Genomic DNA, 22,959 nt, shown 5'->3' with positions numbered 1-22,959 from the left:
TTTTTTTTTTTGTTTTTTTTAATTTTTTTTTAATGAAGTGTTAATTTTAAATTTGATGGTCACATATTGGATTTTAAGAAGATGTAACATCTGACCCTGTGAATAGTTACTAGTGTTTTCAACCATTAAATCACCAGGGGTGATGACAAAACTTGAAATACAATACCATAACCTCCATTCTAATACAACTGTCAAATATATCCCTGTAAGTTACAAAAAAAATCTGAAAATAAGGACTCCTAATGCCATCATTGAATTAATATCCTGCAGTCGATTTTAGAAACGTAGGGAGTGTAAAATTGATCTTCAGTCATGAGCTCCCAGGGCTATATAGAATTACATTGTCCTGATGGTATAGTTTTTTACCAAGATGCTATCCTATAAGAACTACCCATAGGCTCCAATACATAGGGTGTGATGCTATATTTTTAGATGCAAGCTGCTACCATAATCGGACATAATATTGAAATTCAGGGGTTACCAGGCAGTTATCTGTAAATCTTGGGGAGAACGCTGATGACATCACAATGCTATTTTCTATCATGACATCATAGCTTATGACTAATTTTACACTTACAACTTTTTGACAAATCAGCCACAGAAATGTGCACATTTTGTACGTAATGAAAAATCATATGGACAATGACATTGATACTAAATTAGTAATGTCAGTTCTTGACAGAACATTTCACTTATATTATCATGTGCCAAATTTGGATTTGCTGTCATACTGGGATTATGCCGATAACCAAAAAATCAACAAAACTGACGAACAAAAAATAAAACATAAGATAAAAAATATTGCTCTTAAAATCAGAGGCAACTGACAATTTAAAGAAGCAGATTGTGTTAAATTGAATCAAACCCATAAAAAAAATTAAACAAAAGCCATCTTATACCATGTAGCACAAGAAAAAATAAAAACAGTAAATTCTTGAGAAATACAAAAAAAAAAAAAAATTGATGAGCCTAACATAGCATAATAAGAAAACATTTGCAAATATTTGTGAAAATACTTGAGTATTTTCCTTTTTTAACCTGACCAGCCTTTAACCCAGTGACTATCCAGCAACTATAAGTTAAACTAAATACCACATTTAAATTACATATGTCAAAAACATTCTCAGTTGAAAGTAAATGTGTAAATAACATTATAGCCTTTCCTATGAACTGGGGAGTAAGTGTGAGACATTTCTCTCTTTGGCATAGCACTACCCACACACAAAATTTGTAGATCATAAACTAAGGTTAAGTTTTTTGACTGTTCTAAATTTGAAAAGCACCAAATATACAATGTTTGACTGTATAATGAAGTTTCCACCAAGTGGCTGTAATGGATGGAGTAGCAAAAAAAACCATAAAATGTGACAGTTTCACTGATCTTTAAAAGGGAACAGATTATAGTCCTCAACTACTTTAATATTTCAATTTTTCTGTGTATTGAGACATTAGAGTTTAAATTGTAAGGGAGTAGAGAAAGTTTTGCTACGACTGTCATCAGGTAAACATTAGGGCATTAATGGAACATTTAGTGATACCCTGCCACATAAAAATGAAAAAAGGGGGAGGCAAAATGTTTAAAATGGTTCATCTTGAAAACTACATTTTGGATTTTGCTGAAAATTTAACTTTTTTGCCTGTATTTAATGGTACTATAAATCAAGTGCGCAAAGTTTCAAAATAATTTGTTGATTAGTTATCAAGTTATCATCTGAAAACTAGGGGGCAGACACACACAAAATTTCAAAGAGTATCACATAATATCTCGCCACTTTGTGTTGCAAGGTATAAAAAAATGCTTTTCTATCAGTGCAATTATTTGGGCCGACCCATAACACCTTATGGCCATTTTGGCTCAAGCACCGTTAAGGTCAGGATTGTTTTTCCATTTAAAACTCTATTATGTCATTCTTAGTTTAGTGAAAAACTTTCTTGTATAAAATTCGTCATTATTCAAATGTTATGTTTGATGTGTGAGACTGACTGTACAATGTCCTTTAGACACTGATATATATATAAGCCACCATTTTATGCAATGACTAGACACATGGCTAATCAGCACTTAAAAGATACCGTCATACCCATATGCAAAGTTTAAATAGGTTCAGTTTTATAAAATCTTAGTAGGATTCATGGGAAATCAAAGTTGTGAAAATCAGCCAGTAATACAATTCAAATTTGTTTTCAATTCAAAAACATATTTAAACCATTTTGTGGTAGAGTGAATACTTGAGCTGATGATTTCTTCAAATCCAAAACAAAACCACAGGAAATTTAGAGAGCTCAACCCATGGGCATGCATGATTTTTGCCACTTTTTAGCGGAATTCAACTGTATCAAATCTGAATTTTCCGTCAGGATTCTTTTTTTATATAAAATTACTTCATATTTTGCCAATTTCTGCTTTGTTGACCTCATAAAATCATCCCTGTATGTGAATGAAAAACAGTCAGAAAAAACCAATTGATTAGCCATAAATGAGGGAAACTTAATTATAATAAGAACCGACTAATAAGAATAGCCTTTAAAAATAATTTTAAAGAGCACATTTGTAGTCAAAACATTGGAAGACTTTATAAAACTCAAATTATGTCACATCCAACAGCCTATCCAAAACACCTAATGCAATAAAAATATGTAAAGATCAAGATTATTAAAAAAAATGAGTAAATTTTCCAACTTGAAAAGCGCCTTTCCTACTAATCATACACTATTACAGCCTACACCTAACAATTATCCAATCACCATTTGACAGAGGTACACAGTTGAGTCTTTTCTTTGCTGCTTCACAACTTCGCCTTTACGGCTGTGAATCTATCACAATAGTACAAGTTTACAAATATTTGGTGTCTTTTGTAGATCTGTGACTTATTGGGATTTCCTGGACGTCATTTTTCTCTGTCTACTCCTGAAATCCAGAAATAGTTGATACTATTAAAGGCTAAGTCTCACTGTAACAGTATATATCCAGGATTCAAATTAGTGGCAGTCCCAGATAAGGGATCCTTATTTTTTTTCCTGTAGGACCTTTAGATTTTATTTTCTTTGGGTCCTGGATATAAAACAAATTTAATTGACACTTTATGTTAGATTTTTGATCTTCTTCAAGTGTAAATTAAATTAAAATTTTAAAATGACCAGGACCTTTCACAATTGAGGGTAAATTTAAACACTTGTGAATCAACTTCATCACTTTGTTCCTCTCAAGCAGGTATCGCACTGTTTTTGCTGTGGATATCTACTAAGTTCAATCTTAAATAGGCATAAAGCCAGTGGCAAAGTTACAGACTGTTTTTTTTTTATAAGACTGTTCCATTTTCATGCTTACTAGCAATTCTTGTCAAAATAATTCCATTACAAAGAACTAATTTATAGTGGACAAAGTCCTCGTAATTTTTTTTAATGCTAAATAAAGTCATAGTTTGGAAATACAGAGAGCCTGATTTTAGTCTGACAGGAAGCCTTTCGAAGTTTCCCATACAAAGTTCAGCACTTTAGTATCTCCTTCACTAAAACCATTTATCATACAGTCTTATATGGTGTGAAGTAGGAGCAGTAAGTAATACTGGTCTCACTAATTAGCGACAAGAAGTGTCAAAGAGTAATCAAGGGAACAAGGTAATAGCGGTAATCAAAAGAATGTAATCCAGGGACAAAGACCCGACATGGAAAACAGACATACACAACAAAGAACATAAAGTAACTAAAATCATACATACAAAGTAACAAAAGTAAATGAGCAACTCGGACTCCACTAAAAACTGGGAGCATGGACCAGGTGCACCGGTAGGGTAAGCGTCCTCTGCTTTTCTAGAAACAACCGCCGAGTCAAGTCAAGTCAAGTCAAGAAGTACCAAGACATCACATAAACCATCAGCATATCCAGAAAAAGCAACAAGAAGATTGTTAAATATATATCTATATATCAACATCGTCTTTTAAATGGTTACATCTGCCTCATATTAATTGTACACAGAGAAAGTTGCCATGGTGACCAAAGATACATGTACCCCTGTCTCTTTTTTTTCATATTTAAACAAACAATAGCTTTTCACAGATAAATACAATATACACCACTTGACGTTTTTTTTCCACAACATTGTCTCAAAAGTTTTTTAAGTTTTGATAGGGCTATAAAGCCTGTTCCTGACTTTTTTCCAGAAGTCATAAACGTAATAGATGGATATGGGGATTACTATACAAGTATAGCTTTGGTTCATAGAGTGGGTGTTGCCTGGATATAACTGAAATATTGCTGCTTGGGCATTTAACACCAACCAGTCATAGAGTGGGTGTACAAAAATACAAAATACTTTGATAGTACCATTGTTCATGGGGTGCCAATTTTCGTGGTTTTTGTGGGTAGGTCAAACCATGAAATTTGATTCCCAATGAATAGCAGATTCCGATTGATGTGTGTACCGAAAACTTCAGAACCACAAAATCAAGAATCCACAAACTTGTGTTTCTTCCCTGATCCAAGAAAATTGGTGTCCATGAATTAAAGTACTTTCACATCAGCTGTTTTTACTGTAAAAGTTTAAGCAATTTTAAAAGCTTAACTACTCATAACTGTTATGTGAAGATAACTTGGTGATGATTTTATTCCTCTCACAATGCATTGCTTGACCACTATATAATGTGCAGAAAGCAAAATTCAAATGCCATACACCAAGAAACATATCATAAAGAATAATAACACGAGTAAGGCACTACTTGAAATTCTCCAGAAGGCATGTAAATCATAGGAGTTAGAGGATAACATACAACTTCACATTTCTAGCAATACCTGCTCATTTGTGAAGAAAATTCCAATGCTGAAAACCCTTTTATGCCATTTTGAGGATTTCATTTGGGGCCCATAGTACATCAGATCCTTAAAATTAATTCACCATTGGACTTTTCTTCCATTTTCTCCATTTTGGAGCATAGTGTATTATACATATATAAACTAAAGAAAATCTTGTAAATTTATATTCTTTTATCTTATTTTTACATAATGTACTATACATAAACATTCTTACCTAGCCTCTGTTCTAGATGATGTGTATTCAAACCACATGACATGAGGAATTAATGTAGAATCTCTTAACATGAAAAATTCACCAATAGGACTAGAAAGACAACAAAAAGCAATAAATAGTAAAACATTTGTGCACATGAAAATACATAAAATACAGAATAGCAGGAATACTGTGCCCTACAATTACTATGATACATTGGTACAAATATCAGTGGTTCTTTTCACACAAACTCGTAAAATTAGTCGTAAGTTATGACGTCATAGTAAATCAAAGTATTGTGACATCATAACTTACGACTAGTTTTACGACTTTGTGTGTAAAGGACCACAGAAATATACATGATGTCATAAAGACTGCCCATCTTTGGAAGTTTAATACGTCTTGCAGCGAAGATATGGTCATAATGATAGGATTGAGTAATAATCAACTACATTTATATAGTAAAGGACATTCATCTATGCAATTCAAATGATGTTAGAATTATTTCTTTGAAAGATTGGGGACAGATTAGAATGTAGCACATTCACAGTATTGAAAATAGCTAAAAATGCAAGACCATAAATTTAGAGTTGCAAAAAGGAATTTGGCTTATAAACTTAAAAATGTAATATATAATAGTTTAAGAAATTCTGTATGCTATAAACAAGGGACTTATCCTAGAAACTAGGTCAGCATTGAAAGCATGAATATATGTCAAAACACATAACTGTAAAAAGGGGGATAATTCCAGTTACTTAGCCATCCTCAATTATAACTTCTTGTGTTAACCAGCAAAAATTATAAAACATAAATATTAAACACCTGGTTAGCTTTTACCAAGACCTTTATGAAAATCGTGTCAAATTATGTCTTTTATCATAATTTGTCACAAAAAACTTCAGAGTTGGTTTTGTGAATTAGTAATACTAATAAATAACCTGTGAATGAAAATATAAGGAAAATGACAAAATAAAATCTTCATTTTCAAGATAAACATCAAAGACCCTCTTATAACTTGAAGATGTTTGGAAATTCTTATGTAAATTCAATCAACATAATGTCTACATTCTATTGTCCTGCAATCATCATACAAGGTGTCAAATACATCATTTTGTATTATATGTACATGCAAAGTATATTTTTCCAAACCAAAACTTTACTTATCAAATTAGTTCTTTTAGCCAGCACTTCCCCTATCTTATTGTCAGTCATATAACACACCGTTTACAGCAAATGCACATAAAAATTTCACCATATGGTCTGGACTTCTTGCTGACAAATTTGACATTTACAGCATAAAAACTTATTATTCTTTGTCCACAGTGAAAGATCCAAAAGAGAAAGGGAGGGTTTAGGGAGTTGAACACCCTTCTTTCATTGAAAACTTCTGTTGATTTTGTGCATAATTCGGGAATCAGAACCCCTACTTTTTAAGATTATGGATCCCCCCTCAATGTGCCTGTCTTATCTATTTATTTTGTCCAGATTATACTGTATTACTTACTGTGCAGCTATAGTAGGAAACATTGGAGTAAAAACTATCTGTACAACACCAAACCAAATGGCTCCACAAAATACACCCATTAAAGCACCACAAGATACTTGGAAAAAAGTATGATAACCTAAATATACCCTGAAAAAAAAAGGAAATTAATACATGTTATTTAATTGATACAAAGTTTCAAAGAGGAGACATGATATATAGTTAGATTTTATGTCTTCCTGGATTGACAACTCATCCAATATGATGCATTCTTAATTTTGCTAAAGTGCAACGTGTCAGGTACTGCTAATAGACCAGGACAGGCTTACTCATCCAGAGCACCCAATGACTTTCATATTTTTTGTTGAAATTAATATTGCAAGTGCTTTAGATTTTTTTTTTGTTACACTGTCTTGTTTTCCAGATCTTCAGCTTTATATACATTGTATTTTATTATGTAGTCTACATTTTGTTTTCAGTCTAGATGTCTCATGTTTCTTATTTTTAGTTTTGGCAATGACCTTGAATTTTGATGTGTGTGGGTTTTCCTTCAATTCTTATGCATCAGAATCCTTTTGACCGTATTTCATAATGAAGTCAAACCTTGGTAACCTAAGCTTGAAGGGACCATTCAATGTTCCAAGTTATCCGAATTCAAGAAACTGAAGTTGGAAGACCAAAGTTATTTACATTGATCAAAAAGGAGAAAATCTTGGTACAATGTACTTTAAATCGTGTTCGAAAAATCCCAAGCATTTGAGATATCAAAATTCCATTCAGTTGTTTATGACAAATTAGGAGGAGTAACAGATAAGAGAAATGTACCCCTCTGCGTAACAGAAGAATAGACAAAAGGACATCCCCATCATTAATATACACACCAATTCACAAGTGTGGGGTATAATTATGCACCCCACCAAGAAGGAAAATAAGCAGTGACTAGCCATGCCTAATCAAGTCAACTTTAGCTAATTATGCCATTATTAATATTTACAAAATGGTACTTACCTACTATAAAGAACTAATGATGAAACTACAAAACAACCTATACTTGTAATGTACTTCCACAAATCGTCTACAAAATTACTGTTTCTATATACTCTGAAAAAAAAAGTTAAAACACACATGGTAGGAAACTGATTCAAATTCTAGCCAGTCGTCAATATAATTTTTCAATATATTTACTATATGGCTATATACATTTTTGCAAAAATTAGCCAGCCCTGCCAAAAAAAACACTAATAGCCAGTCTTGGGCTGGCGGGCAGGTTACTATTTCTAACTCTGATATTATCTATTTAAATCTGGTGGGTAGGCTACTATTTCTGTCTCTGATATTATCTACTTAAATCTGTGGGCAGGCTACTACATAACTCTGATATTATCTATTTAAATCTGGCAGGCAGGCTACTATTTCTGATAATATCTATTTAAATCTGGCGGGCAGGTCACTATTTCTAACTCTGATATTATCTATTTAAATCTGGCAGGCAGGCTACTATTTCTGATAATATCTATTTAAATCTGGCGGGCAGGTCACTATTTCTAACTCTGATATTATCTATTTAAATCTGGCGGGCAGGCTACTATTTCTGATAATATCTATTTAAATCCAAAGTACACAATAAGTGATGTTCCTATTGATAATTGTGTTGATAAATAGATTTAAATGTAATATTTTGTCTGGCTGATTGCTAATGTCATGATTTTTTAAGCTATCAGAACAGACTTTGTTAAAACAAAATGCAGAGACTTTGGTGATCTTCTGTATTTGTGTGTAGTTATAAGACATCATTTCACCGTAAGCAATTTTAACATACATTTTTTTCTTCAACTCATATTTTTAATTTACAACACTACTGCAGAGAGGTTGACATATTGTTTTTCCCCATGTTAAATAACTGATCAGATTAGATATTTTTCAATACAGACTTTGTCCATCTTCAGTATTTGTGTTAGTCATAAGACGTTCAAATTTTTTTAAGTGAAAAAACTAAAAATATAAGCATGTCACTTCATCTTTGAGAACCTTAGCATGCATTTGTAGTGTGTACTTCAAATCATGTTATTAATTTCCAATACTACTGTAGAGAAGATTGATTTATTAACCTGTTCCCAAAATTAGGCCAACAAAAAATAAATAAAATAAAATGCCCTGTGGTATAAAAGTAAAACAATAATGGTTAGTTATGTATGTTGCAAAACTCACAGTTCTCAACCATTTTTTTTTTCACAAGCTTTACTTGCAATTTTCTGTACTTGAATCTTAAATAGACAGCCTACTTAAATATAACAATGTCAAAACTTTTGCCTATACAACTAAAAATTTTATATCTCACCGTATAAATAGAAAAAATACCATGTAAGTTGAGAAAAACCATGCAAACTGAGCATGGCTTGATGGCATTCCATATTCTGTAAATAAATTCTGCCGATCTGGAAGTTTAAAATAACAAAACAGTAAGCGTTCATATTAGAAGTATATAAAATGATGTGCCTATTAGAACAGGATTAACAGCTTATATTCAATCTTCATGTACATTTGTACATGTATGAGCTATTGAAATTGGAAGGCAAAACAATAAAATTCTCAACTTCTCATAAATCTCATAAATTCTCATAAAGTCATAAATGAGAGCAGAACAAATAGTTTCTACAGGAAAATGTTACATCAAGTTTTAAGGTTATTTAAGAATTTATTTCAAATTTCATGAAATATTGGTTGTAGGCTATGTTTTAAACTCATTAAGTAGCAGTCTTAATAAAAATCAGACAGAAGGTGATTCATGCATGTAAAAAAAACCCACTGATTTGAGTTTTATTGCTTGTTCAGAAACGGTTACAGTGTTATGTATTGGGTTAATTATGGTTCAGTAAATAGTAAATGGTAATTAGCTACAAGTAGATCAGGATTAATATTAATGTTGTATGCACAGACTTTCTCACAACCATCTGTTGATTGATCCCAGCATCATAGGATAAAGACCTATAGTTTTATTTTGATAACATTTTATGACACTATCCCTGTTGAACATTACACTGATTTAATTAATTGCTTTTGACAAGTAAATATTTTGGTTTGATTGAACTTTAGAAAGTTAGCCATTGGTCAGAGTTAGAATTTTTTAGTGTTTTATTTATAATTTGTGGGAGGAGTTTTTGGTGCCTTATATTCTCTGCCATGCACCTTTTGTATTTTTAGATAGCTTACCATCATGCTCTGCTCTTGTAACATCGAGTGTTACTTATGTTATTCAAAACTTATTTCAACATCTATATAACATCATAGTAAACAATATATTTAGAACAGTCGATTAAATATTTAAAATAGTGGAAAGCCCAGCTCCTATTATTGATTGACTTTTTCCGGACTTATACTTTACTAGTTGAACAACACGTCCCCAGTTGTTTACAACAGATCACATAACCAGTCTTAGTTTTTTAGTTTTTCATCTGGTTGTTGCACTTTTGAGATAAAATTATAGATTGTATATGAAGTTTGCACTTTGCAAGAGTAATCCTTCTTGATCAGGTTTCATTTGATTGATTTTAGTTGAAGATAAATGTAAGATTTTCTAAAAAGTGCAGAAATGATTATTATTATTGAAAATGCATTGTTTGTTTGGTGTTTTTTTCTACACAATGAATCACTTTACCATTGGTAGTGTCTGAATTTTATGTGAACTTGTACTTCATTAGTTATAAATGTAAAAAAAAATAAGTACTTCTGAAAATAACTTTGTTTTTATAAAAATAAAACTGGAAACACATGCAAATAACCTATCTCTATTTTGACTTTTAACATCAAAGTAACCTCAAACTCACCTCTTAATGGTCTGTGTTCTTTAATTACATGCTTTAATACTAAATTAAATAGCTCATTCAGTAATATCCCAATGCCATACGAAATCTGAAAAAAATCAACTATCTTTGCAGCCTAGTTCATGTACATTAAAATGAAAATAGGTGAAATGCTTCTGAAAGCCTCAAACAAACATGAATAACTAGTCTAGCCATGTTAAAAAAAATGTTATATTTCATTGATCTTCAACTTACAACCTACAATATAAATGATTGATACAATGTAGTTGTTTTGTTTTTTTCTCTCTCATCTATAATTGTCGTATTTGTTTCCTCAATGCTTTTTTATAAGTACTTGTGTCATACTCACTTCCCTTACATGTGAAAAAAGACCTAGTTTTAATTTGCATTCATGATTGAATAAATTTGTATCATCTGGCCACAGTGCCACAAAAATGAAAGAATACTTAGGTCTGAGAATATTCTTAACTTCCATGGAAACTCAAATTAAAAAATTTAGAAATTGATGATGTTACAAACAGTTGAAAAATTTCTCAGACTTAAAGTAATTTTTCAAATTTTGTGGTGCTGGGGCCTGAACCCCATTTCTCTACAGACAGCCATTTCCTTCCATATACTCTCTCCACAAAAAAACTCTGCCAACAATGATCATGAGAAAATACACGTACCTTAAGATTTGTGCTGAAAACTTGAAAATTTCATAAAAAAAAAGGAAAAATAAAGGAAAAACACAAAAAAGAAAATCATTGTAACGAACATGTATAAATTGCTTACCTATCCAATATTACGTGCTGTGCCTTGCAGAGCTATAATTTTAAGCACTATACTACATTTATAAATGTAAATGTATCTTCAATTGGGTTGGAAAGAAATGCAAGTACGTATGTACATAAATAATATCTGCTACATTTGTTGCAGTATGAAGATATTGCATTTGATTACATGTATACTCACTGTGTGTAAATCTCTTCTAAATATAATAAGGGTAGCAAATCCTACACATACACAAAAAGGTACTAGACTAAACCATGCCAATACATAACCAATCAGATCACCTAAAAAGGATTAAAACCAATTTAATAAATGCAATATATTACTAGTAAACTGATACTATTGCACATACAATGTATGTACACATGTAGCATAATCATGACCAGTTTGGCCAGGTAAACAATGAGATGCAGGATTACATCATCTGGACATATACAGAGTAGGTAAAACACATGTAGGTTTGTTACTTGGATAGTTCAAGCAAAAAAATAATAACACATGTAGAAGGCAACAAACTTGTGTAAACAAATTTTCACAACATTTTTTTGAGGCTTGTGCAAGTGATGGCAAGAGGAAATTTATACATAAATTAATACATCTGCACCTTTTTAAATGACCCATATATCTAAAGTTATTTATTATTCTTATAAGAATCAGAAACCTTTATCAATTTACAGTGTTCCAGGTAGGATTTCAAAAGAGCAGGGTGCAGGTCCTCAAAAAAGGGCACTTTGGCATGCTGTTGAATTTTCTAAAAGGGCATGTTCAGTGAAATATGTAAGTGTACAATGTAGTACATGTAAAGTTTACAGTCATAAATTTACATGTATATAGACTTTACTATTTTCCTCAAATTTTAAGTATATATAACCTGACAAAGCTTTACTTCTTTGTCTTTAACTTAGTTGTTGAAGATACCATGATTGACATATAAGCCTAACAAAATCATTTCTCAAGGATGATTGTCCATAGCTTAAGTGCACTATGTTCATCTCCTTCATTATATATACACATTTTTTGTATTGCATATCACAAGGTACAAAATTTCATGAAGTATAACAAGTATTCAAGGTTGCAGCTACCAAATTTCCAAAAATTATTGAATATCAATGAATAGCTATTATTGTAACTATTCCAATGTCAACTTTTGGCAACTAAACTGTACTGCTGAAAATATGTAAAATGTAAAAAAAAAAATGAAATTAGAAGGGAGGTAACTGACATTTTGATTGCACAAACATGTGCAATTTTTACTCCAGCAGTGCTAGAGGTTGTCTGGCAAGCTATTTACTGACTTGGTGAGATTCTAACCTCTAGCATCTGACATGTTGAAAGCCGCCCTAGCGTGAATAAGCTAAAATGTGTTTTAAAATATTAAAGTCTTTCATTTACATAAAAGAAGTTTAACCCACCAGAAATCAAACGATAAAAATCCTATATATTTTTTTTATAAATACAGAAAAAACATTTGTAATGAAGACAGTTATCAAAGTAACCAGCCATTTCGAATTAGTTCACTAATTTTATGGAATACAATATATTTTTGACAAAACAAACTTTAAGTTGGTAATGCCACTAATGGCAATTCATTGGTTAATTTAATATTTTCGTTTCGCAAATTAAAATCCGTAATTTTATTAACTGAACCACCCATTCAAAATCCTGAAAAACAAATGTTAAGTTCATTTAAACTGTGTTCACAAAGGATTCCGGAACTGCTGGATTTATTTATCCAGTAGGTCATTTATTTTTCTTCAGTCTAGTCACCTCCTCCCACTTTAGATTAAAGAAACTGTATAAAATGTTTTAAATGGTAAATGTTCTGATATGCGGATTTCAGGGAACGTCAGAACGAGGGGCCTGTAATCTGGCACTAGGAAGTAAGAGGTTGGGGTATGGAAGAATGGAATTCCAACTGCTTACATTGTAGAGTAGTGCAATTCTGTAATTAGTATACACACATGGTTCTACAAAATTTTGACCTGCTTAATTGACAGGATTTGTCAGATCAGTTCATCATGAATAAAGTGTTGGCTGTCCATAATGTATGGAAATCAAATACCCTGGGATCCATTTTCCACTTGTCCATCCCTGATCAGCTGATTGATCATTGCTGGTTTCTTACAATTGTACCTGTCATAAAACTTTCCCTTACCTGCTTAGTCAGCAATTAACACCTTTTTATTCAGATTTATGGCTTTTATATTTAGTTCTTAATTGTTTCAAATAATTTCCAATTAGTGAGAGTCAATCAGCTGACCATTACCAATTTCCTTTGGTCAATCAGCTGTACAGGTACAACATGTTGTTTAAAAAATGGACCATCATTGAATAATATAAAAATAAACAAAAGCCTTTCGATTCTGAAAAATGGGCAAAGCACAGGGCACGACTTAGAAATGGGCTGGCAGAGTGCCCTGTAAAACGGCCTAGCTGGGACACTGTCAAACATCCTGGCCAAATTAAGCATTTAAAACTCTAAATTATTAAGTATCTCTGTATGAGACACTGGTTCTAGTAGCTTTTGATGATACATTACCATTGTTTTAAAACAATTTACAGCACATAATGATAAGATTACAGGCTCCTGTGGAATAAGGCTAAGCAATCCAAAAAATCATTTTATTTTGCTTGGAGTTGGTCACCTCGCTGCCATTATTTAGAGGACACACAAAAATGCAAGAAAATATAGCATGGTATGGATTCTAGAACAATTTTTTTCTGTGGTCTTAAGCTTCAATAAACAGAAAAGGTTAGTTTCTTGATGGAAGAATATTATCTATGGTGTTTCAACATTACAGATATGTGAAGTGGGGACTCCTACATCCAAATGATAATTTAGGTTCAGCCTTGTGACCTTAATTAGGCATACATGTCAGATTAAAACAAATGCCTCTGCAGACCTCGTGAATGTCAGGTCAGTAGGGAATGTGAAGACCTTGAGTTTATCACTTTATGTGTACATACATGTACATGTATGCAAATTAAAGATGATTTGTGCAAATAAAATATAGTCGAATTATTTATCATCAATAAGTGCATGAACTAAAACAATAATTATAATGCCAAAAAAATGTAAACAGGGCATAAACTGTTGTGCCTGTGGTACGATGGTCCAGATAGCAAAATCAATACATAAGTTGATAGTCAGTGCAGGTGCCCGTAGCAAGAAAAATTATCGAAGTAAATCATTCAGCAAAAATAAACACCTTTAGGATACTCTACATGGGTAAGTGATATTGCTTTCCAAGGTAGTGTATGTATGCTAGGCTCCCCCGTATCTGGAGCTAAATTGTCAGTGTTGACATCTGCCATATTGACCAAAAAATTGTTGGCTACGTAAGCGGCATATAAACCGAACATTTTATCAACGATAATCTGATTGGCTGTTTCCAAAAAGAAAGTACGGTTTCTTTCTTACAGTAATTTGGATTGGTCAATTTCATTCATTGATAAACATGACAGCCAAAGCACATGCACTTTCATTGAGAATTTTAGCAGAATGTTCCACTACAAAAGCAAGGGCATGTCATATGACCCTACCGCATTCAGTTGTAGAGACACCTGTATTTATGCCAGTAGGAACACAAGGAACTCTGAAGGGGCTTCTTCCAGAACAACTAGAAGAGTTAGATTGTAGGATTATGCTGGGCAATACTTACCATCTTGGCCACAGACCTGTAAATAGTTCATTTCAGTCATGTTTAAATGTGTCTCACCAAATAAAGGTTATGTCAGACAAACTTTCATTTGGTCAGGCAGAATTTTTCACATTTTCTTGATGAACTTATCAGCAAAGGAGTCAAGATATGTCACATTTTCAGACATCTTTCCAACTTCCAAATCTGTAATTATTTATTTAAATACAGATCTTGTGGAACTTTTTCTGACTGATCTTTGTAATTTTTGTAAATACTTGTTTGATTACCTTTGTCATTATGGTAAATAATCCTAATCCTTATGGAGATTACAACATCACCAGGTTCTTCTCTTTCTGCACTTATTCTTGCTCAATGAAATCACTCATAAATAAGTATACTATGCCACTTTTGTTAACTAGTGTCAACCAAAATTGTTGAACTGTCAATTACCTGTTGAGTTTCACAAGAAAATTCTCAAAATTCAGTTAAATATTATTTGAAGTACATAAAATGTATTCACACTTTTTTCCTGATTGAATTAAACACTGCAGAATGACTCTCTAAATTAAAGGTTTAAAGAAATTCTGTAATATGGAAATTTTGTAAATGTTAAAAATTACATTATTTTGTTGTTGAATAGACAAGACAATGTATATGCAAGTGTTTATGTTATTCTTTTTGTAGGGACCAGAACTTCTTGAAAAGGCAGGAGGTCTGCATAAATTTATGAATTGGAATCGCTCTCTGTTGACAGTAAGATTTAAAATGTTCATTTGTCAGATACATTTTCTAACTTTATTATAAAATTGATGGTAGAACTGTATATATTTATATAGCAGGAAACTGGCAATCAGTCCTGGGAAATCCGCTGTGCACATACTTAAAATATTCTTGACTTGACACAGCCATTGTGTATAGAGGAGAAACTCTCTGAAAGAAATGTTAATCCACGCATTTAACATTCAACTGACTTTATTTCAATTAGTTCCCACTCTATCTTCCAATTTGCCTTCATGCTAGGTGAGAAGCAGTGGATCAAACCAACATCCTACCACATTTGAGTCCAGTTGACCATCCATTTTATTCTAATAGCTTAACCTATAGTAAGGTCCATTACAGACTTCAGCATCAACAAATTCATCAATTTTCAGGCAGTTTTTAACCACATAACAGAATGTTACATCTCACCTTGTTGGGTTTACTGTGATATTTTCCGAGCTGATAATTCTTTAATTTACCTTGCTGAAAATTTCTGTTTAAGTACTGTGTGCATGTGTTAATTACTAAGTTTGATACTTCCCACTACATATTTATATTTCTAGGACAGTGGTGGATTCCAAATGGTGTCTCTTTTGAAGTTAGCTGAAATTACAGAAGAAGGGGTGAAATTCCAGTCACCCCATGATGGATCAGAGATGATGTTGACACCAGAAAAATCTATTGAAATACAAAACTCAATAGGTATAAATTAAAACCATCACATTATCCTTAAGCATTTTTAGCATTATGGAGTTAACTGTAAATCAAAATATTATATTAGCTTTGAAATTTGCAAGAATAAGACTAGTTTTTTGTTCATGAAAATGAAATATTTATTTTTGATTTTTCAGCATTAGGGTATACATATATGCTAAGACCCGAGAAAAAAATATCTGTTTAAGGTTACCCTATCTACCAGTACTCTTTTTTTTTGTCGTCCAATGTAATCTTACACATTTTTTTTCTTGGTCTAATTGTAAATTTTTTCTATGTCACAAACATTGTACTCAGGTTTATAGCTTTGCTCTAATAACTGCAAATATTTTGTTATTACCTGGTTCTATAGTATTTTTCATCTGTAATATTTACTTTCATAGCTGCTTATTTATAGATAAATGAGTAAGAAATACATGTATACGTGTTTCTTAAGATAACTAATAATTGATAAAAATCAAGTTGAATCATCCTATTTCAAACTTAAGCACAAGGGCCAAAAATAGTCCTGTTTCTTGCTACCAGCAAGAAAAAATAGGATAAGTAGGTATAGATATTATTTTAATTTTTAAAAACATTTTGAATTCAGTTAATAGGGAAACAATCAAGGCTTTAACAGTGCTTGAACCAAAATAGTCATAAAATTTTTAGGGTAGGCACAAAAAACTAGGGTGGGTAGGGTGGCAGGAAACAAACATTTTATTTTATGGCCTAGTAGTTGTGGCTTATTAGTTACACAGATGATTTTTGCTTTTGGTAATTCTAATTTTTTTTGTGTGTATGAAAATCATCACCAGTATATAGATATATTTTACAGGGGCTGATATTATAATGCAACTGGATGATGTAGTACACAGTACAACAACTGGACCAAGGGTAGAGGAAGCAATGTACAGGTATAATGTTTTACTGAGATTTGAGAACATGACCATTGGTGTTTTCCATTATGTTCTTTTTAGTAAATCCACAGATTTATAGATTTATGTTTACCAATCAAATGATGTACCGGGAGTAGAAAGTACATTCAAGTTCATATGGACTTGGGGAAAGCAAGCTTGATTTTTTTAAATAATTAACTTAAAAAAACAAATTTCTAAGTTCATTTCTGAGCATAGCAATATTTGATATAATCAAGCATGGTTTTATATTATTCAGCTAACCTATTAAGTCAAAGGGAGGTAATTCAAATAAGAAACTGTAGTCTTAGTACAAGCACACATCTATAATAAAAAGATGTTAATCCCATAATTCTGATATTATACCCCCACTCAGTGAGCTTGTCAGTCCTTCATTCTATCTGTCCAAAGTTCCTTGCAATTATCTTAGCTTGATTTCAAATTTGGTTTGTAGCTTCATATAGATAGGGCATATGTTGTAAGCTATTTTTGATATTGTTGGATATCCATTTCCTGTGTTGTGGGACTTTGCCACTTTTTACTATATGTAATGCTCAAGAAAATCTCAGCTCCCAAACGGATGGATTGATTTCAAATTTGGTGTGTTAACTACTTTTAGATGTTGTAAGTAGTTATGGTTGCTCTATGATATCAACTTAACTAGTGATGGTATATCTAGTATGACAATGTATGCAACTTCATGTTTTTTTCTTATAATAATTTTGCTAAGATTTGTATCTGACATGCCTTTACTTACAGTATTGTGGCAAAAATGACTTCTGCCAATTTCTTGAAGAACTATGGCATTTCAATTTATTTTTCTTATTTTCTAACCTAAGATTAATATTCTTTTGGATTGTTTTAAGGTATAAACAATATATTTGATGATATCTTTAAATGTGTTGTCAAAAACTCACATGATAAATACAAATCAACAATTTTTGTATTTGAGATTAGTCTTGGTAAAACTGAGAGTGACAGTATTAGAAATGCAAAATTATTTTAATTTATTTTTAAAATCTTAACATTTGCTAAATGCCTGAAAATGATTATTATTATGTTTTTATTTAGAACTATACGTTGGTTAGATAGGTGTATGAAAGTCCACAAAAGACCACATGATCAAAGTATATTCCCTATTGTTCAAGGAGGACTGGATGCTGAACTCAGGAAAAAATGTGCAATAGGTATTACATGTACTTACATTTATTACTTTTTTAATATAGTGTTATTTTCTGTTACTTGGTCTATTGTTTTAATGTGGCAGGAGAAATGTCAAAGGAGATACCTCCACTTGTTTTTTTTAAATGATCGAAATAGAGAAAGTCAAATTGTTCATTTCAAATTAGAGAACCACATTATTATAATGTTTTCAATTCCTGAACTTACTGTATGAAAAAATGTTGCAGCTATTCTATACATTTTGCATGTAATATTAAGGTATGTTGCACATCATTTAGTCATATATCTACAATAAGCATATTTAAGGTGACCTCTGTAATTATTAGGTAGTACTCTAGCTAAAAATCATGCAAAATGTGATTCATGGTTGGAAAATCTACATATTTTTATTTTTGATATTTTGTTTAATATGTTATAGTAAACCGAAAGTAGCATGTGGCTTTTCATATAACCCTTATTCATATGAGATAAAAATTGTATAGAATGCACTGTAGTATTCAGAATTAAGGGAGGTAACTCTGTAAATGACACTAAAATACAATAGAAACTGTTGGGTTAACTCCGAAGAGCAGACAGGTTAAAATAAATAATTATATATTTCATCATATAGACCTATAAAGCAAGTCTTCAGCATAAATAAAAATGTGCAGCCTTTTTAGGAGTGTATCACATTTCATAGAATTTGCATGATTCTTACAAAGACTGCTACTTAACTGGTATAATAATATGGTATTTATATGTTTTAAATATGAAGTGTATGGTTTTTAAAGATTTGCATAAGTATATGATTTAATGTTTTTTTAAAAGCAAAAAATTACATTTTACCATACTGGTCCAAAGCATATGATTTCATGTGTTATAAAACATAAGAAAATGTATGTTGCAATTTTTCCTGTGTATATTACCTTTATTTAATGTGATTTTCTTTTGCAATTCTTAAAGCCTGTTACTATTTATTTGCCTTTATGTGACTTTCATTTGTGTATACTTTAGAACTGACCAAGAGAGATGTACCTGGCTATGCTATAGGTGGTCTCAGTGGAGGAGAAGAAAAACAGGATTTCTGGAGGATGGTGTCTGTCTCCACTGATATCCTTCCTAATGATAAACCTAGATACCTTATGGGAGTGGGGTATGTTTAATCATTAGTTTACTTCGGATGAGTTTTCATGAATTGTTTTGTAATTGAAACGTTTTTCTAGGAATTCTCAATAGTAAAATTCATCTCATGATATTTTAAAATTTTGGAAAGATTTTTGTAGGAAGTTTGTTTTTTTTTCCAAGTCTGCAGATTGCCATGATTGTCTCTAACACAATACGTTTAGGTAATTGATGCTTTTCATTTACACACAATGAGAGTCATGTAAAGGCTAAATCATTTTAATAACTACTTGTATAGAAAAACAATTGGTTTGAACTCAAGGCAGGCTTGAATAAATATCAAACTAACAGATGCTATTTGTTTACTTATATATTACTATGTTGGGCTTCTTTATATCATAGATCGCCTGAATATAGCTGAAATATTGCTGCTTGGGCGTTAAACCCCAACAATCAATCAATCAATTATATTGTAGGTTTGCAGTGGATTTAGTGGTGTGTGTTGCCCTTGGGTGTGATATGTTTGATTGTGTTTTTCCTACAAGGACTGCAGTAAGTATTGTTGAAATTCTTTAGCTTACAAAACAGATGTGACTTAAAGAGTCCACCTCTTAAATAAAATGCCAGAAAATCAGGTATATGATGGTTATTAATGACTGTATGTGTATTCATTTAAGACCATGTGAAAACAGTGACGTGAAGAGTCACATTCAATGAATATAATCCATTTTCCTTCCTGTAAAGCAAAAAAAAAATATGTGTGTTTACTGTACCCCCACGAACCCTATTTTTGTCCAGGCCCTAAACTTTTCTAATGGAAAAATTTTAATTTTTGAAAATTTTGTTGCATGGCTATAAAAAATCGAAAAAATTAAACCTATCGACCCTAAATTTTTTCAGCAGGTGACAGTAAACATACCTAATGTATGAGGCTTTAAGGAATAGTAATTTGGACAAAAAATTGTAGGAAAACTGAAAAACTTTACCATTGATAATTATATAGCAAACCATGCATTCAAATTCATCAATCCATTGATTTAATGCAAAAATGGCAATGAATCATGAGATGTCTATTGATGATCTGTCTTAAATTTTATATGCTTATTTTAGATTGTATTGAAAGTTTTTTTTTTTCTTTACAGAGATTTGGTTCAGCTCTGGTGCCAACTGGTCAACTGAATCTCAAGTCAAAGATCTTTGCTACTGATTTCCAGCCCATAGACCAGAATTGTTCCTGTTCCACATGCAAAAACTACACTAGAGCATATCTACACACTGTAGTTAATACAGAAACAGTTGCCTGTCATCTAATTACTATACATAATGTTGCATATCAGGTAATTTTTCTGAAATGTTCACAAAATTATGGCATTTGTCTGTGTTATGTACTGTTATTTTAGGCCCCAAACTGGCAGATTTTCTTTCAAAAATGTACAGAAATTTAATGCAAAAGTAAACCACCATGATCCCACTGCACATTAGACTAGCATATTTTATTTTGAGGTTTAATTAAGTTTTGGATTATTCCCCTTTGACCATGAACTAAGTGACAGAAAATTCTCCTACTATTGAACTTTTACAAGTACAATCAGGCAATAAAATTATTCATTTTGAGTAAAGGTGAAAGACACACAGTGTGGAAAAACTGTTAGTGAGAAGCAAATTTTCATGGTTTGTCAAACCACATATTGAAATTCCCAATGAAATATTAAATTTCAATTGAACACATTGATGGTCTTGTTAGATTCATAAATTTAAAAAAAAACAATGGAATAATGGTGTTATATCAAACCACACAAAATGATCATACAAAGTTCTTTCAGTGTTTTTTGTTTCAATATACATGTAGTATTAAATATGCAAATAATAAGATTTTCTGAGATTATTGGATAGTAGACATTGTAGATATTGAAATTGAAAGGTAAATGAAGGAAAATCTTGTTTTTTTCTTCAGCTTAATCTCATGAGGACAATGCAAGAAAGTATCAAAAAGGATAATTTTCCAACATTCATCAAAGACTTCTTCAAAATGCAATTTCCAAATGAAGACTATCCTCAATGGGCAATAGATGCTTTAGATTCTGTAAATGTGAATTTATTGACAGAACAAAGGAATTCTACAAACAGACATGAGTTAAAATCAAAATCTAACTGTGGGAAAGATTCAAATGTTGAAGCAGTGATAAAAGGCTCAGAAGTAGATACAACTTAAATGAAGTATATATAAAGCTATGAATCTCCTGTTTTTTTCTTACCAAAAAGTTGATCTTTCAATATCGGTATTTAGGAGAAATGGTAATTATCTCCTGTTCCAATTCTTGGAGAAATGGTAGTTTTCTCCTGTTTCAATTCTAGGAGAAATGGTATTTATCTCCTGTTCCAATTCAAGTATAGAAAGCATGTCGGAGAGATTTTCAGCTCACTTTATATTTTGATATTCTAAGAAGTTTGTTAGGAAATAAAAGAATTGTCAGTTGTTCTGCCGATCTGTCTGACTGTCTGTTTGTCGATGTTCTTCATTATACCATCTGCTTATAAAATGTTCAATAGATTTTTATGAAGAGGTGAAGCCATACCTGTTAACCTTTGTAAAAGTTAATGTGGAATATTCTCCGCCATTGACACTGTCTTGTGTGGAAGATCCCCCCTTCTGACATTGTCTCACGTGGGAAATTTATTGTAAAAGCAAATTTTTTATGCAATATTTCAATTATTTAGTATTTTTCCCAGAAATTATAGTAATCTCAACCAAATACGTCCTACAAATCTAACATATTTATTGAGGAAATTCTAATTTTTTTCGTTAATTATGTAGGAGTCTCTCCCCCCTCAATTGGGGAGAGTTAACAGGTAAGGTGAAGAACGGTATTCTAATAGAGAGGAAAAATCAAAGATTAAGCATAGTTGCCAACACTTTTTTATGTAAAAAATTTTCTTATTTGTGCTTACAGACACTGTATGCTTCACATGACAGGTGCAACATTATCCATGGATTAACACAAGATCTATATGCATTTTTGCAAAAATAAGTCTAAAATATATTTTAAGTTTATCAGCTTTTAATGTTGAACAATTATTTGGCCAAATGTCAACTTAAGATGACATCTTTAATGACAGAATAAGATCTAGACCATGATGAGTAAGTTATATTAACAAAAATGTCCTGACATGATTTCTCAGTCCTGGAAGCAATTATGATTAAGACTCAATGCAACATCATAGATAATTTTCATCATATAATTTGATTCATTATCTAGACCATAAAACAAGATGTAAAAAAAAGCCTAAATAAAAAAACTTAAGGCAGTAGCTACTTTACTGACACCATGGAAATGGAAAATGTGCTGTTTATCATATCTTAAAATACAAAGGTCAGTATTGCTAGAAAAAAAAAAACGATACATACATGTAACTAAAAAAAAAACCAATCAATTTTTGTTCCAACATATTTATTTAGATGGTATGGGTTTGAATTGTAAGATTATATAATTAATCATGTTTATTATATATACAATATGGAGTTTGAGTTTTAAGTAAACAGATTACATTAAGAAAAAGAAAGATTTATTGAATAATGTATCATCTCAA

At 31.5% G+C, this 22,959-nt stretch overlaps 2 protein-coding genes across 3 annotated transcripts; one reads left to right on the top strand and one right to left on the bottom strand.

Annotated features, from left to right (window-relative positions):
* LOC148611547 (dolichyldiphosphatase 1-like) lies at positions 1–14,417 on the bottom strand. Its single transcript, XM_088592200.1, has 8 exons — positions 14,288–14,417; positions 11,262–11,362; positions 10,311–10,395; positions 8,825–8,921; positions 7,495–7,587; positions 6,508–6,636; positions 5,025–5,114; positions 1–2,908 (listed from the first exon to the last, which is right to left on the bottom strand). Exons 1-8 carry the CDS (start codon positions 14,391–14,393, stop codon positions 2,869–2,871), a joined length of 741 nt encoding a protein of 246 aa, XP_088448326.1. The 5' UTR covers positions 14,394–14,417; the 3' UTR covers positions 1–2,868.
* Positions 14,418–14,525: 108 nt separating this feature from the next.
* LOC148611546 (queuine tRNA-ribosyltransferase catalytic subunit 1-like) lies at positions 14,526–21,847 on the top strand. Of its 2 annotated transcripts, none has more exons than XM_088592198.1 (9): positions 14,526–14,758; positions 15,404–15,472; positions 16,042–16,180; positions 17,010–17,088; positions 18,160–18,275; positions 19,264–19,402; positions 19,848–19,923; positions 20,514–20,708; positions 21,326–21,847. In XM_088592198.1, the coding sequence occupies exons 1-9, from the start codon at positions 14,537–14,539 to the stop codon at positions 21,581–21,583; spliced, it is 1,293 nt and encodes a 430-aa protein (XP_088448324.1). In that variant the 5' UTR covers positions 14,526–14,536; the 3' UTR covers positions 21,584–21,847. The 2 variants fall into 2 exon arrangements, with proteins under 2 accessions (XP_088448324.1, XP_088448325.1); XM_088592199.1 differs by lacking the exon at positions 14,526–14,758 and adding an exon at positions 14,790–14,925.
* The last annotated feature ends 1,112 nt before the right edge of the window (positions 21,848–22,959 follow it).

Source organism: Perna viridis, chromosome 7 (assembly GCF_037379345.1).
Source record: "Perna viridis isolate PV_CMFRI_1.1 ecotype Kerala chromosome 7, ASM3737934v1, whole genome shotgun sequence".
NCBI classification, from domain to species: domain Eukaryota; kingdom Metazoa; phylum Mollusca; class Bivalvia; order Mytilida; family Mytilidae; genus Perna; species Perna viridis.
This window is presented reverse-complemented; position numbering and strand designations above follow the sequence as displayed.